The sequence below is a fragment of the Schistocerca americana genome, chromosome 9 (genome assembly GCF_021461395.2).
Source record: "Schistocerca americana isolate TAMUIC-IGC-003095 chromosome 9, iqSchAmer2.1, whole genome shotgun sequence".
NCBI lineage: Eukaryota > Metazoa > Arthropoda > Insecta > Orthoptera > Acrididae > Schistocerca > Schistocerca americana.
In genome coordinates, this window is record NC_060127.1 from 147376741 (window position 1) to 147393738 (window position 16998).

A 16998-nucleotide genomic window follows, 5' to 3' on the forward strand; every position below is an offset into this window, starting at 1 on the left:
AAAATGTCACTCCATCGATATTAGTTAATATTTTTAAATACTAGAAGAATGTGACAATCTGAGCATATTTCATAGAGTGTTGAACATTCCCATGAAAGTGAACATCACTTGTGGAAGAGGAAATCCAGCAATTAGAACCATTTTTCCAGAATCAATAATTGAGCGTTTACATGACCAAACAGAAGCAGTAATATGAAACTGGTTTATAATTTAGGTGTTGCATGTAAATATAGTAATTTATACCACACATGGGAGCTTTTGAATCTTGTCCCTCTTGTATAAATTTCTGTGAACAGTTAAGTTCCAGGTTTAAATCGTGGGTGATTAGAAATTCTGTCCATGAATTGTGAAGTTACTCCTTGGTATTGGGCAGCTGGTGAGCTATCAGAATATCAACTCCCATCTATTTACTGTCTTTGACCTGTTAAACAGTTACAGACCCTATGGGTTTCTTAAAGATTTCAGTGATTTCTGGAAATGTTCTGTAGTAGTAATAATAATAATAATAATAATAATAATAATAATAATAATAAAATGCCTGGAAAATTATTATCAGTGGACTGCAAATGTTCTTATGGCAACGTCTGAATAGTTCCTAGCATGACAAAGAATACACAAGATTTCAAAGATACCACAATAAGGTATTTTCTTTCACTGTAAAGCTGCTTAACATGTAGTAATGTATTGTAAACAAGGCTCTGTTGCTACAGATGTAGATAATTGTTTGCTTTGAATAATACCATTATATTCATGTGTATATTAAGCTTCAAATGTAAGATAAACAGCAGCTATTTAATGTAACTTACGAAACAACAGGTTATTCTCCTGTGAATTTTAACTTCTATTTTGTATCATTTAGTGTTTGAACACTCACTGTAGTGGTTTGGAGGTCCTGACTTCATTCTTTGAGAACTTTGAATAGAGTCTTAAGCTCCACCAAGTCAAAAACTACACACACACACACACACACACACACACACACACACACACACACACTCACTCACTCACTCACTCACTCCCCCTCTCCTGGATGTCTTTCACCTGAATCTGGCACAGAAACAGCAGGTCTCATTAGTATCTTGAAAACTAAAGACAAATAGTATCAGTCCATGGAGCAACCTCCCAAGAGCAAAAATTGGAGCATTGTGTACCCCAGGGATCCATCACAGGACCTCTCCTGTTCCTTATCTATGTCAATAATATAACTTGTATCTATGACATTCTACAGTTTGCTGATGATACCACACTCTGTGCCAAGACGAAAATGGCTGAACAAGCTGTGTTGACAGCAGACGTACTCTTTGAAAGCATTAAAGAGTGGTTCATCGAAAATAAAATGAAAATGGTCAAGAAAAAAACACAACACATGATATGCAGTCCCAGCAAAGTCGGCTGCCAGGATAACATGGAGGCTGTCAAACTACTAGGCTTCATGATAGACAGCAAACTAACAACGAAAGAGCGCACAGAGTATTTGTGTTACAAGCTCTCTTGTGTTATATATTGGCTAAGAAAACTAAAAGTTACTATTAACAATACATTATGCACTCTTTCATAACCATATTAATTATGGTCTGCTGTTATGGGGACACTCGGCAGGTTTTAAGGTGGTGTTAATGCTCCAAAAAAAAAGCTGTCAGAATCATTACGTTAAGTAAAAAACAGGAGCACTGCAAACCTATATTTACCAGGTTAGGGACAATGACAGTATTCAGCTAATAGGTGTTTCTATGCTTCAGCAATGTAAAGGAAAACCAAGGTGTTTGCAGCATGAAGTAAGACATTCATAATCACGACACCTGCAACAAGAACATTGAAGTACCAAGTTGTCAACTGACTGGAACGCAAGACAGTTTTTCAGTGGTAGCCCTAAAAATGTTCAATACACTGAACCAAGAAGTGCAGTCTCTGCCGTTAGGACTGTTCAAATGGACAATTGCACAGGACTTTAAGGAACACCAATTATATTCTATTGGAGAGTTTTTCAGTGTTGACCAAAGCGAATGGACAAAATAATACTGTCTTAATATGTTATATCTGCTCTTATTGTGGATACTTTTCTGTATGTTGCATAAAATTGTAACCAAATCTTATGTACACCATGTAATCAAAGGTATACGGACACCCCCAAAAATATACGTTTTTCATATAAGGTGCATTGTGCTCCGACCTATTGCCAGCAACCTCAGTAATCATTAGACATTGTGGGAGAGGAGAATGGGGTGCTCCGCGGACTTCGAACAGGGTCAGTTGATTGGGTGTCAATTGTGTCAAATGTCTGTCTGTGAGACTTCCACACTCCTAAACATCCCTAGGTCCACTGTTTCCGATGTGATAGCCAAGTGGAAACGTGAAGGGACACGTACAGCACAAAAGCTTACAGGCCTCTTCATCCATTGACTGACAGAGACCGGCGATAATTGAAGAGGGTCGTAATGGGACATAGGCAGGCATCTATCCAGACCATCACACAGGAATTACAAACTGCATCAGGATCCACTGCAAGTGCTATGACAGTTAGGCGGGAGGTGAGAAAACTTGGATTTCATGGTTGAGTGGCTGCTCGTAAGCCACACATCATGCCAGTAAATGCCAAACGACGCCTCGTTTGGTGTAAGAAGCGTAAACATTGGACAACAGAACAGTGGAAAAACGTTGTGTGGAGTGACGAACCACAGTACACAATGTGGTGACCCGATTGGCAGGGTGTGGGTATGGCGAAAGCCTGGTGAACTTCATCTACCGGCAAGCGTAGTGCCAACAATAAAATTGGGAGGTGGTGGTTTTATGCTGTGGTCGTGCTTTTCATGGAGGGGCCTTGCACCCCTTGTTGTTTTGCATGTCACTACCACAGCACAGGCCTATAGTGATGTTCTAAGCATCTTCTTGCTTCCCACTGTTGAAGAGCAATTCGGGGATGGTGACTGCACCTTTCAAAACAATCAAGTACCTGTTCATAATGTTCGGCCAGTGGCGGAGTGGTTACACAACAATATTATCCCTGTAATGGACTGGCCTGCACAGAGTCCTGACCTGAATCATATGGAACACCTTCACCTTCAGGATGTTTTGGAATGCCGTCTTCGTGCCAGGCCTCACTGACCGACATCGATACCTCTCCTCAGTGCAGCACTCCATAAAGAATGGGCTGCCATTCCCCAAGAAACCTTCCATCACCTGACTGAACATATGCCTGTGAGAGTCGAAGCTGTCATCAAGCCGAAAGGTGGGCTGACACCATATTCAATTCCAGCATTACCTATGGAGAGCACCATGAACTTTTAAGTCATTTTCAGCCAGGTGTCCAGATACTTTTGATCACATAGTGTATGTAATCCTGACGCAGTCTGTCCAGTCACAACTGGTAATTGATGCAGATCTAGTAATGAAGTAATAAAGTATAGCCTCCTAGCTCCAGTAGGAGCAGAGATAGGGCGAAAATGTGTTTTTTTTCCCAGCCCCTAGCATATAGGCTGCCCTGGACAACAATTATGTTGTATGGGGACAGTAAGAGCCTGTCAAAGCAACCTTCTTTTTTGGGGGGGGGGGGGGGGGGGGGGGGGACAGCCTATATGTCAGGGGCTCTAATATGAAGGCTGCCCTGCACAACAGGCGTGTCGTGTTGTTGTACTGGCCTGCTATATAGACCTGATTTGCATGGCAAGCTATATGTCAGGAGCAAATAAAACATTTTCAAGCCTCTGATGTGTACCCTGACCTGCACGACAGTCATGTTGTGGGACCAGTATCAGCTTGCTTTATTGAATTGTATTGCAGAGGCAACATGTGAAAATGAGCACTGCTGGGGACAGTTTGAGATGGATAGAGGAGGGGATGGACAGAGCAAGGAGAAAGGAGAAAATGGATAGATAGAAGGGAGGAGGGGGAGAAGCATGGGGCAGGTGGAAGGTGTAGACAGGTGGAAATGGAAGAGGGGGAGGAGGATATGGTCAGAAGGAGGGGTAAAGGAAATGGACAAAGTGAAGAGGAGATAGATAGATAGATAGATAGATAGATAGATAGATAGATAGGTAGACAGACAGACAGACAGAAAGAAAGACAGACAGAATATTAAATTATATAAGCACCCTCCACAACATGTAAGACATATCTGTAACAAAACTGTCTCCTATAAACACCTCAAATGACATTGTAATTACTGTTTCAGGTTCCTTAAATAACATAGAGATATTTCAGCACAGTTACTCGGTGTAGTAACACCAAAACATTGTCTTCAGTACATGTCAATGTGCTACTGAAAGGATTGGAAAATATGTCTATAATGCACTAAGCAATGTAGTTTGGTTGTTGTTTTAAAGGCTTGGAGTTGATTCTGATGGACCATAACAAACAGAAAAAAGGGGTAAGAAGAGAACTGCTATCTCAGAGAGTACAGCTGATCTGGCTGAAGGGTATATAGCATGGCAGCAAGAACATGGAACCAATGAGTGTACCAAAGGCCATGTTATGATAAGAAAGAAATTTTATACCAGTAAAGACAAAGATGATGACTGTTTCTTGCAATAGCTCTGTGCATAATAATATTTCGATATGTGCTCAAACACCTAGCTAACAGTGCAGTACACTTCACTTCAGGTATTCTGCCAACAGCACCTGCACAGGCCAGCCACACAACTTGTGCACCTGTGATGGGCCACATGAATTGTGCACATGGTACAACATCCTCCGTGCCATGTGCTGGAACCCTCTTCCTTATAAGCCCAATGCACAGGCTCTTGCCCTCATATTGCATTCATACTTACTGTCAGCAACTGCTTGTATAAGTACCTGGATGGTTTCTATGTTTGTGTCCATATTTTCACCTATTGTTCACTTGAATGTGGAGGAAGAATAAACTTCAGGTCATTGTGGCCATGCTGTTGTTTACATCTTAGAGTAGCATACGAGGTGCTATCCAAAATTTTTGGGACTGGTGCTGCCATCTTTTGATAACCTTACCTTTGGACTAACAGTCACCATCACCCTCGAAGGAGTTCCCATATGCACGTACACACCAGTCCCAGCACTTCTGCCACTGGTCAAACATTTCCTGGAAGTCCTGTTCTTTGAGGGTGTTTATCATTGCCAGCGATGTTCTTGAATCCTCTCTAGAGTTTTGAACCAATGGCCTTTCAACTTTAGTTTCAGTTTTGGGAATAGCGCAAATTCACACGATGCCAAATCTGGCAAATACGGCGGGTGAGATACAACGGCCATGTTGTTTTTGCCAAAGAGGTCCTGGTGAGCAACGACGTGTGACAGGGCATGTTGTCGTGATGCAGCAGCCACTTCCCTTGATGCCAAAATTCGGGCCATCAGCACCGCACATTTTCACGGAGCCGTCACAAAACGTCACAGTAGTACGTGGAATTCACTGTTTAGTTGGGTGGGATGAATTCTTTGTGCACAATTCCCTTGGTATGTTCTTCACTTTGCTCTGCACCTGTTTCCCTTTTTTGGGTCTTGGAGAGCACGGGTCCTTCCACTGGGATGATTGTTGCTTTGTCTCTGGTTAATAACTGTAAGTCCAGTTGAATCATTGCAAGGGTCTCCGTAGCACTTTTCCCGAGATTTGCACGGAGTTTGATCATTCGTAAAATTCCCACACACCAAACACAGAGTATTACGGAAATCACTGTGGACATGCAACACTTCCTCCCAGCTGAATGCCATGCCACACACTGACTCATCAGATACGCAGCTCTCGCCACCTAGCGATGCAAAGATCTACTACTCCTACTTTCCAAATGGCAGCAGCAGTCCCAAAAATTTTGGATTCCACCTTGTACAGTTCTCACTGATAACGTAATGTAATATATTGCAGTCTGGATGGGTTTGTCAAACTATGAAGATTTCAATGGCATGGATGATGATATTGTGGATTTAAAGCTAGTAAATGTTTTATGTCTAAAGAGAGCTGTTTAAATAGAAATTATTTTCTGAGTTTGGTGATTTACTTGATTGTTTGTAGAAGTCCAACATACCATCAATTAAAAAAACTATGACTTTACAGTCGATTTTAAGTTGGTTTCTAGACAGTATAGTTGCTAAAGTTTCTAATTTTAGAAAGCTCTATTATCAGAATCTACACAAATTTATCAAAGAAAAATTATGAGTCAGGACATGACATGCTTTTTGTTAATTTTTTTGACAGTTTGTTTTTAATATGCAGTGCATACTTTGCAAACCATTGAAGTGCACGGCAAAGCGTACTTCACATGGTGGCAATTATTAGGGCATATACCCAATCCAGATGTGCAGAGCATGGGAGGAATGACTGCTTGAACATCTTTATGCGCATTTTTATTAGTACAATCTTGTGTTCACAACCCCTACTGGAACAATACAAAGGGAGTAAGTGTCAACAAGATTCTACAGCAGAGTGAAACTTTGTAATAATGCTTTCATGGGATAGACTGCATGTATCTTCAAGTGTCTACCAGTTTAGCTTTTTCAGCATCTCTGCAGTGTTCTTCCAAGAGTCAAACAACATGTGATCCCTGGTGCTGTCCTTCATTGTATACATTCTGTATCCCATCAGTCATATGTGGTGTGGCCCCACACATTTTAGAAATATTCTGTGCTTTATTGTATGAGTGCTTTACAAGCAACAATATGTAAAGGAGAGACTGTTATTAACCATATAGAGGAGGTGCTCAGTCCCAGTTAGGCAAAATGAAAAAGACTGCTAAAATATTAAAATTTCAGTTGAAGTCTTTCTTCTGCACTTTGGAAACACACACAAGCACAACTCAAACATGTGGCACTGCGTCAGTGTGCTACAGCTTTAATATTTTAACAGTCTCTTTCATTGTGTCTGTCTGTGAGCTCAACGCCTCCTGTACTGAGTGGCAATCTCTCCTTTCCATACTGTTGTTATTCCACCCTAGACTTTCCATTGCTTGTTTCCAAAGCAATGTATTTTGTAGACTTATAGTATTCTGCAGTATCTTACCAATGAAGTGAAGTCTACTATCTTATGAGAAGGAAAGTTGCCACTCACCATATAGCAGAGATGCTGAGTCACCGATAGGCACAACGAAAAGATTTTTGTTGTGCCTATGGGCGACTCAGCATCTCCACTATATGGTGAGTGGCAACTTTCCTTCTCATATTATTGTTACATTCCATCCTGGATTTTCCATTGTTTGAAGTGTACTATCTGCTTTACTTACTATTATGGCTATGTACATTACCTGTGAAACGTTTTCAGTCATCTGACACAACAATGGATATGTGGCTAAAACAAGGATTTCATTTTGAATATTCTTCCATATCCCCATTCTGATAATAAAACAATTATAAACTTGCAAAGACTAAGAATCTGTTGTGTGTTTGTCTGGTTGTTCACGTAGAGAGGCACTGGTGATACCCACAACGATGCTGATGTGCCTTCACTTAAGATGGTGCCATTCGAATAGGCCTTATTCCTTCTGCTGTTTGTGTAGCTATCAATTCACTTTAGTTTACAGTGCACTGCATCCATGTAGCAATGTGTTTGTACTCCTGGTCAGGTCCATACCATATTTCCTCCTAATTGGGCAGAAGGAGGTGACTGGAATTGAAAAACATGCTGTAATTGTAGCTCTGCATCAGGAAGGATATTCTAGTAGGACTATAGCAACAAAAGTTGGCAAAGTCCAATTTACAGTGGTGTATACATTGCATTGGTTCACACAAACTTGTGCCAAAGCAAGTGCTTCACGATCTGAAAGACCCTGAGTACCTTCATACAAGGAAGATCAACTCATATCTGTACAGAGTAAATGTCAGAGGACTCACACAGAACCTGAAATTCGTGAATAAGCAAATAGTATGCAAACAGCTTCAATCTCTGTTTCAACAGTGCAATGCTGTCTGTATGAACAAGGTTTAAAGGGGTGCATTATGGCCAATAAACATTTATCACACAAACGAAATAAGGTTGAACAATCACAGTGAGCACAGCAACATCGAAACTGCAATATGCAGCAATGATCTGAGATGTTATTCAGAGACTAATCTAAGTTTGAAGTATCTGGAAGCCTTTGGTGTATGTTTGTATGCTGACACTTTTCATTGCTGTTGACGGATTCAGTAAGTTCATATACGGATAATATCACAAAATGATCACTCCAAAGGATAGACATGATTCAAGCATTGTTTACATGTGTGACTGTGTTGTTATTATTTGCATGTTTTACTGATGTTACATGTGGACAGCTATGTAAGTGACATAATGAAAGACATCTTGCACAGTTGCCTATTAATCTGTCCCTCTTCCATCTCCATAGATACTACAATAGTGAGTTATGAAGAAAAGCGGTATGATCTACTCTGATTAAGGCAATTATTAGCATTTTCATAAAAAAATTGTATGCAGTCTGTTATGTGGAACCAATTCTCTTTTCTCTCCTTTCTGTCAACTAGCCGACTGATAGCATAAAATACCAAGTAATCTAAGATAATTGTCATTTCAATATCATTGAACACCACAACTCAAAATAACAACAAGAACATTAATGAAACAAATTTTTACTGGTTCTTCTTGATACAGTCATGTTTATCTAGCAAAAGGACATCTTCACTGCATGAGAGCAGTTTTCCCATAATTTTGGAAATCTCCATGAAAATATCTCCTCATAAATTACCAATAAAACAGGGGATTGGTAAAGAAAGCTGAGTAAATAAAACACTAATCTGTATCCATATCTCACATTCTTGAATTTTCATAAATTAAAATAAGGGTGCAGCCTTATAAAAACGAGTTACACTCATGAAAGTAAAAATGCTTTGAACATTTTATTTTGCTTCAAATCTAGGAAACATCTTACACAAGTATCCTTTGGTAACATAACAAGCAGATAATTATACAAATCATAATCTATTCCACTTGACATACATTACTCTTTGCAAAGAGACTCACAACTATAAATTTAAATAAATATTTCTGAATAACTTAAGTATTATAAAAGTAAATAAATTACCAAACAAAGTCTACATGCATTAAGAAACCACTAGCAGTCCATTTTGTTCTAAATTTTCCAGTGTGATTCTTGCTTATAGGAACAATTAGCTACAGTAAGATTACATGCAGATTCAAAAACAACGGATTCACAGAATCCATTAGCCACACATAGGAACCACTATACCTTAAGAAGCACCTTTTATCACATCTCTAGGAAAAAATACTAAACAACCAATCACTCACATGCTTAGAATCTGATATAAGTATCAGCACCAGACCATTAAAAAAATAAAAAATAAAATTTGAAGCCATGCTAATTCTCAAAACTCAGAACATAAGACAAATATAGAGTTCACATGTCTAATGATTCAGATATGAGCACCAAATTTTTGAAACAGTTAAAAAATTGCTTTGGTGACCTCAAGTTATGCAGAAGAGAATTACATAGTTAAGAATGCAAGTCAAATCAAATTTGGAAAGTAAAGTGTAATACGGAAAATAATACTTTACTGTCCATCAAATATCAAATCTATGTACCCATGCAGACAAAAAAATATCACAAATTAAAAACCTGTAAAAGAGGGCTCCCAATAACTTGTATTATCCCTTAAGGTTTTAGGCATAACTTTCTAACTGAAAGCCATTAGCTGAGTGGATTTTTAAAATGTTCAAGAATTACAAGGACAAAGAACAAAACAGTTTTTCTTCTCGACTTCTGCACAATCTCTCTTAACACTGGTGCTTCTATCCTGAATCATTACACCACTTTTATCCCTTTTTTTAATAGGATTCACTGTAGTATGACAATCCAGTCTTTCCACAAGCAGAAATACATGTGTTTCTTTTATACTATGACTTCTTTCTACCAAGTTCCCTTGCTTCTTTGGTATAAACATTTCATACTGAGTAACAATTTCCACAACAAAAATTACTAATGATGATACTAGCCATTACTTACTATTAGTGCTTTTTAATATTTTTTACAGGATACACACATAAATCAACTAGCAAATGTTTTTCACTGTATACTTAAATTTCCACATGAAGCAGTTACAGATGTCTAACAAATCCGTCTGAACCCATTGAACACAAATTACTCACACTCACTATAAAAACTAATAAAATGGGCACTTAACTTTTTAACTGTAAATTACTGTCCTTTAAATTCATGTCTACATGCACCTATCCCTGCAAATATTTCTATTGTTTTCCGAGAATATCATGTCAATTTAGAATTCATTCTTCCTCCTTTGTGCTGTTTCTTTTGCCAATAAAACTACCCAACTCTCTTCTATATTTTTAGTTTATGTATTGTATTGACTGGGAAACTTTTCTGTCCAGTTCATTATCATGTGTGTGCCTTTAATGATCTTTATTGGTGCAGCGTAACATTAAGTAAATAATAGTAAGTGTATTCATTAAAAAATTGTAAGTTCGCATTTATTTCGTGTATTTAATGTTAAATCAGGTCTTCACTCTCTAAGTAAATACAAAACAGCAACAAACTATGTTAGAGCATTACTTTAAGAAACACTTACCTAATATTGAAAATTAACAATTTATATTGAAGCATATATTACAAAACTATCAATCAGCAAACTGTATTATTGTACATCATAATAGTCTTGCGATATCAAAAAGTAGGTTTCTCACATCTCATGCTCGCACAGGTAACAAAAAAAAAAAATCACTCATGAAGTAGAATGTGCCAACTTTTAAAAAGTCCACTTGTTCTCAAAATCAAGGAAACTTTTGTGGTGGTACTTAAATCACATGATACAATATCTAAAAAAGTATATATTTCAAAATAATTATGTATTTTTTGGGAGGACCAAAAAATGATGTCTACAAGTGAACTTGTCCGAATCCAATTTCTCCCATTCTTCATTTATTCTTTTCTTTTCTAATGAATGATTACAAATTTCATCCTAGCAATGTTTCACTACCTCACACTTCAACAGGTAATGCAAGTTTACAACTGTAAGTTAGTCCAAAATTACACAAAATGGATGACTGAGTAAAAAAATATACATGATATACTTTTCATCACAGGATGCTGATGGTAGCAGAATAGCTGTGTACATTAGAGGGAAGTTTTAAAATGAAGTTAAACTTTTAACTAGGCCATGACTTTGGTACTATCACCTCGAGAGAAAATAACATGTTGCTGAAAATGTAACATTATATGAAATACTGTCCACTCATAACAAATGGGAAAAAGAAGTGCCAAAAATCAAAGACAGGCTACATGTTCTGGAGGTGCTACTTGACAGTGTTGCTGGAGATGTAAAGAGAACACCACTTGAGAGAAAATGCATGAAATAACACTAAAGCAAAAGGTTGTTACAAGGGCAACATCTGAACACAAAAAAGTCTCTGAAAAGCTCTGAAAACAGAATATGACCTGCGACAGGAAGAAAGGAACAAGTTTGTTTATTATACATGTCCAGGACTTAGATACGCAAAGTAAGTAAAATGCAGAATGATAAATAAAAGTACAGTACAGCAATATAAGATACTGAAAGTAATAACATAATGCAGAAGATACCTATAGCATTCTATTAAATGGACCACGAGCCCCAAAATTCCATGGTTTTGATGACTTTATCACTTGCTGCATAAAGACCTGTGGTGCAAGGATTGGGAGGTTTCTACAGACCAGCAGATGTGTGTCCTGTAGATTGCCACACACACATAATTCCTCCTCAATGGCGTAGCCAGACTTCCTGAGGTTTGCCATGCATTTTGACACTCCTTTCCTCAGTTGGTTTAGGGCCTCCGTGTCACATATGGCAGGGACAAGTAAGTCAGTGAGGTGGAGAGAATATGGGATCCACATTCCCAAGGCATGTATGTCCACAACAAAAATCAAACACCTGTATTGACGTCAATGATGAAGATGGTGACACTTTTTCAATATACTTTTGCAAAATTGACAAAGAATCTGTCAATGAGTATATTGTTAAATTACAGTGTAAAGAGGATATCTGGGAAATGATTTCTATGAATACAAATCTACCACTAGAAAAGAAATAACTAAAAGATATTAAAAAAAAGAAAATTAATTTTCTCCGAAGACAAATTCTCCAAAGTAGTAATTATAAATTTAACTTCACCTTAACACTTCCCACTAATGTACAAAAATATCCTTCTATGACGTGAGAATTTTGCCCTAAACTGGGATTTCAGTACAGATAAGAGACCATAGCTCTACTAGTGTGACTTGAGGCACTTGCCATTTGTTCAAAAGTCCTACACCTCTGGATTATTATCTTGAGACAGACGGCAATCTTCATTTTGCCACAAAGATTTCAGAATAGCAAATGCATGTACCAAGGGAGGTGAAACCTCCCAGCTGGTTAAAGCAGGCAATTCTCTTTGTTCAGCGTATGACTCGCAGATATGCCATGAAATTTAAACAGGTCAGAAATTGTATCAAGAAACAGTCCCATCCAAATAGGAAAGCATTTCTTCTGCCATCTGCTGGATGGAGCAGCAGTCTTAGGAGTGTTGCCTCCAGCACATGAAAGTTTGTTTACTACTAATTTAGTGAGCAATCAAAACTATTAACTTAACCTTTAACTACCCCATCTCCTATGAAGGCTGCTTTTAATAGAAATTAATTACATTTCCATTGTTCTGGGTATAATTTTGACATGCATAGTCTGTGTACATGCATGTGCACGCTAACCTTTCCTCTCACTGCTGTTTTCATTTTTCAGATCCTCATTTCAGTCGTTTTCCCACTGTTTATGTTGTTGTTAACTCTTCTTCGCTTGCAAATTGTATTTTAAAAAATAATTTCAACCACTATGGTTGTCTTACAATTTTGCAATGACGTCCCTGCAGTCACACATTAAAACACGTTTTGTAAAATTTTTAACATGAATTTCTTCCCTAGTAGTTTTTATTTCATATAATGAATTATGAACTCTTTATTGTTAGGTATTAGACGAGGGTAACTTTATTTTTCTGTTACATGTATGTTAGAATAGCTGCAGCCAACTTTTCAAAGTAAGCCTTGTTGGAAAAACTATGAAATCTGGTGCTAACAGATAGTAAGGAAATAACATTCCAGAATTAAAGACTGTGAATAACTAACATCCAATACAGATGCTCTGTAGTGCTCTTCATTACACTACCTTGTGCTATGCTTCTAAAAATTTTCAGCTCTTATGAATTTTATGTGTGTGCACTTGTTATATCACTTGAAAGAGTCCCAATGACTGCTTGACTGTACGACATTAAATGAACACTGTTACAGTTCCACAAATTCTTCTTACTGTACTTGTTTGTGATAGTTGTGTTCTGTATTTCTGCGGAGCTACCTTTCAAGGCACAGAGTCTCTCGTGGTAGACACACTATTGGGGGCACTCTCCTGCGTGTAGTGGTGGTGATATTGTAAGTACTGAATCGAGCAAGTTATTTGTTATAGCTACTGTCTATGTGAGCCACTAGGAAAACATTATGCTCACCACTTCACTCTGCAGGCTACACAAGAGTCAACGCTACTACTACAACTAGCAAACTGCGAGCACGGGAGCCCGTCACCAGAGCAGTACGGCACAGTACGTTGCAGTACTATGGGCCGGCTGTCGGCCTGGCCGCTGCCGGTACCTGGGAGTCTGCGAGTGAGCAGGCAGCAGCTAGTGAGCCGGGCAGTGAACGCCAGTCGTCGGCCAGTGGCAGTGGGGGCGGCTCCAGCGGGGGCAGCAACGGTGCCTGCTGGACGGCCATCTTGTACGACGCCTGCCTCAGCACCGGACCGTGGGCACGCGGTGTCCTCGGGATGAGTGGCTCCTATATGCACACGATGTTTTTGTTACTACATTTCTTCTTAGAAGCACTGTGGCACCTGGGACTACCACAGGGTAGTCCATAAGTGTGGGAGCACACTTCTAAAACATAACAAGTGAATCAAAATAAATCTTATGTGAAATAGTAAGAGCTTGGAGAGGGGTAAAATGTGAGGCTATGTTACCAACATGGTGGCCATTTTGTGTGGTATTGGCTATTATCTGGTCAGCCACACAGCCAGTTACGCCACCGTGTTTCCTACAGCCAATACTGCAGCATGAGGGCGTTGCCACGAACAATTAAGCTGCTCCCAATGAGATGCGAGCATAGTTTGAACTTTCATATACTAACCCCATTTTTATGCGTTTGTGAGATGAATAAAACTTACAGACTTTCATGGTGGCCAGGGCTTGACATTATCTAAATAGACATTGTATTGAAGAGTGACTGATTCATAAATCTTTTGTGTACATATATACCTCTACAATCAAAACTACAGTTTGCAAGTGATGCTGCCACTACAGCAACAAAGTTTGTTTTTTACTATTGATGTTAGATGTACAATACATTAAAATCTGAATTCTCTGATCATGAACAGCATCGATAACTCCCTCCTGTGTCCACTAAAGAGCCACACAGTGTGAGAGGAAGACATAAAATTTTGGAAGCCACCACCTTGGATACAATTAATAATTATCAAATCGATAGATTATTATGTGACATATCAAACTCATAAGAGAATGCACAAAAAACAATGATGCCTTTCATTGGAGCATTCTCGTGTCACGACTACTGTTTTTTCATTACAGATCATGCGAAAGCTGATCACGTTAACAAAAGTACTGGATCTTCTTGATAACAGGAGACAGAACCACCCATGTTATCACAGAGAATTTCAGCTGTTGCCACCCAGACATATCACCTATTACCCTCAGCACGACTGTGAAACTTCTGACAATATTCCATGAAACTTGCTCTGTCAAACTGGAAGCTGATTGACTTAAAACAAGTAAGGATGAAGCAACATCAACCACCATTTTGCATCATTCTATAACAATCAATAATAGGAAACTGGGGTCAGCTGTATACGGCTGACAGTTGATGCTAGTGTTCACATTCCAGTAAATGTACTGATATAAGGTGCTGAACACCTCACAGCCTTTATGTGTTATCACCAGCACTTGCCTCATTGTGTAAAAAAATGAGACATAACTTGACAGTCAATGAAGCTATTATCAAATGAAAAACACTGCTGTTCCTCTCATGTAATCCTCTACCTGTCTGATATGTCGCACGACTCCTTTCCATTTAAAACTACGAACTGAATCCAAGATAGTGGCTTCCAAAATGCCTGCCATTTGGTAACATATCCTCATAGGTTTTTCCCATTTTCCGTATCATGTTACTTGACTTTAATTTCTGTTTATCCACCTGTTTTTGTTTTACATGTGCAATTAGACACCTATGAACTCTACTACTACTACTACTACTACTACTACTACTACTACTGAGTGTATGGCAGAAAATAACTATGAGACATTTTTCTAATTTATTACCATGACTGTTTTCATCATCGGCATCATCATTATCATACCCCCCCCCCCCCTCCTCTCTCTTTTCAAGTACTCGGTTCATTGATACACAAGTTTTCCGATACCATCAGAAAAGGCCATATTCAGATCCTATAAATTTGAATTACAGGCCTATGAACAAGCATTTAATGTTGTTGTTGAAGTCTAAAATTTTATTATACAATTAACAATTTCACGAAATTTGAAAAAAAAAGAAACGAATTTTCATCTGCCACTTCTTATTTTAAATTATTGTTTCTTTTTATAGCACATAGTTTGAAAGTTTGTATTTTATGGCAATCCATGATATTAGATTATGCAGAAAAATTAAACAAAAATTCTTATTCGAATAATAGCTCTATTTTGCTGTTAATTTATATCGCCTACAATGATGGGTACAGTCCTGAACAGCTAAGTTACATAATGTATTAGTATCTTCAAAGAAAACAAAAGTTATGGCATTTAGGGCCAGCAGGCAATTACCACAAAATATGAAGAAATGATCATAAAATAAATAGAGTAATCGGTTCAACTTCTTGGGTAATACTATACTATTTATGATCGAAATTGACATACAAAAGCAATTAGAACGATTTAATAATGCTAAAAGAGCAATCTGTATAGAGTTCAGAACTAACGGAAGAAATAAAATAACTTCAGTTCTATAAAATTATGTCAGTACCACCCATTGCATATGGAAGTGAGCTGTGGATGGTAATAAAAAGAAATGAGCGAAGAATACAAGCATCAGAGATGTGATTCCTAAGAAGAGTAGCTGGCTGCACACTGTCCAACAGGACAACGAATGCTGACATTAGATAAGAACTGGGAGTGAGAAGATTAAATGAGAACATTAAGGAATACAGGAACAACTGGAAGGACTATGTAACAAGAATGGAGGACGGGAGAGTACCAAAATTAATGATGAGTTACCATCCAGTGGGCAAAAAACGTTTAGAAAGGCCAAGGAACAGGTGGAAAAATGAAAATAATTTCAACCAATGGGGCATAACAGGCAAATGGCTAAGACATGCACGAAGAAGAAAAAGAATTTCCCACTGAAACGTTCACTATGACAGTGCGACATAGCTGTGACATTGTTACTGATGTATGGAGAAACACGCTGCCTGCAACATAAAACTCACTTCAAACTGCCAATATCCTGCTAACGAGCCATATAAAAGTCTTGATGGTTCTGTCAAATTAAGTTCCATGAGTCTAAACAGGCACTACTGGGATTTGGATAGCTGTCCGCTGACTTAATTCGTATCAGCTGTCCACTGAAATAGACAGAAAAACAAAATCCATACAAAGTAACTGCATGCACAGTTTTCAAAATTACAATCGAGATCGCACTATACAATGAACACAAAGATATTTTTTATTTTGTATTTGTGTTGCGCAGCTACCTACGCTAAAGGCTTCTCCTCTGAATCGAGGCTGAACACACAGCCTTCAAACAGTCTTTTAAGTGGTCAAAACAATTGGAAATCTGACAGTCGAGATCAAGACTAAATGGAAAATGCTCCAACACCTTGAAATGCATATTCTGTTAGCACAGAACAAAGACTGAACACGTCACTGAGCTCTGGGATCAAGGGATGGATGAATGGATGGATTAATGAATGGACGGATGAAGAAATGAATCAAGAAAAATGCATAACTGAATGAATGATTTAAGC

At 38.3% G+C, this 16998-nt stretch overlaps 1 protein-coding gene across 1 annotated transcript in view; it reads right to left on the bottom strand.

Moving 5' to 3' along the window:
• The window catches only part of LOC124550758 (serine/threonine-protein kinase SIK1-like), a 454642-nt gene that overhangs the window by 35902 nt on the left and 401742 nt on the right, over positions 1-16998 (bottom strand). The window contains exon 12 of the mRNA XM_047125480.1: positions 13566-13748. Within this exon, the coding sequence (XP_046981436.1) occupies positions 13566-13748 (183 nt within the window). The remainder of the gene's footprint in view (positions 1-13565; positions 13749-16998) is intronic.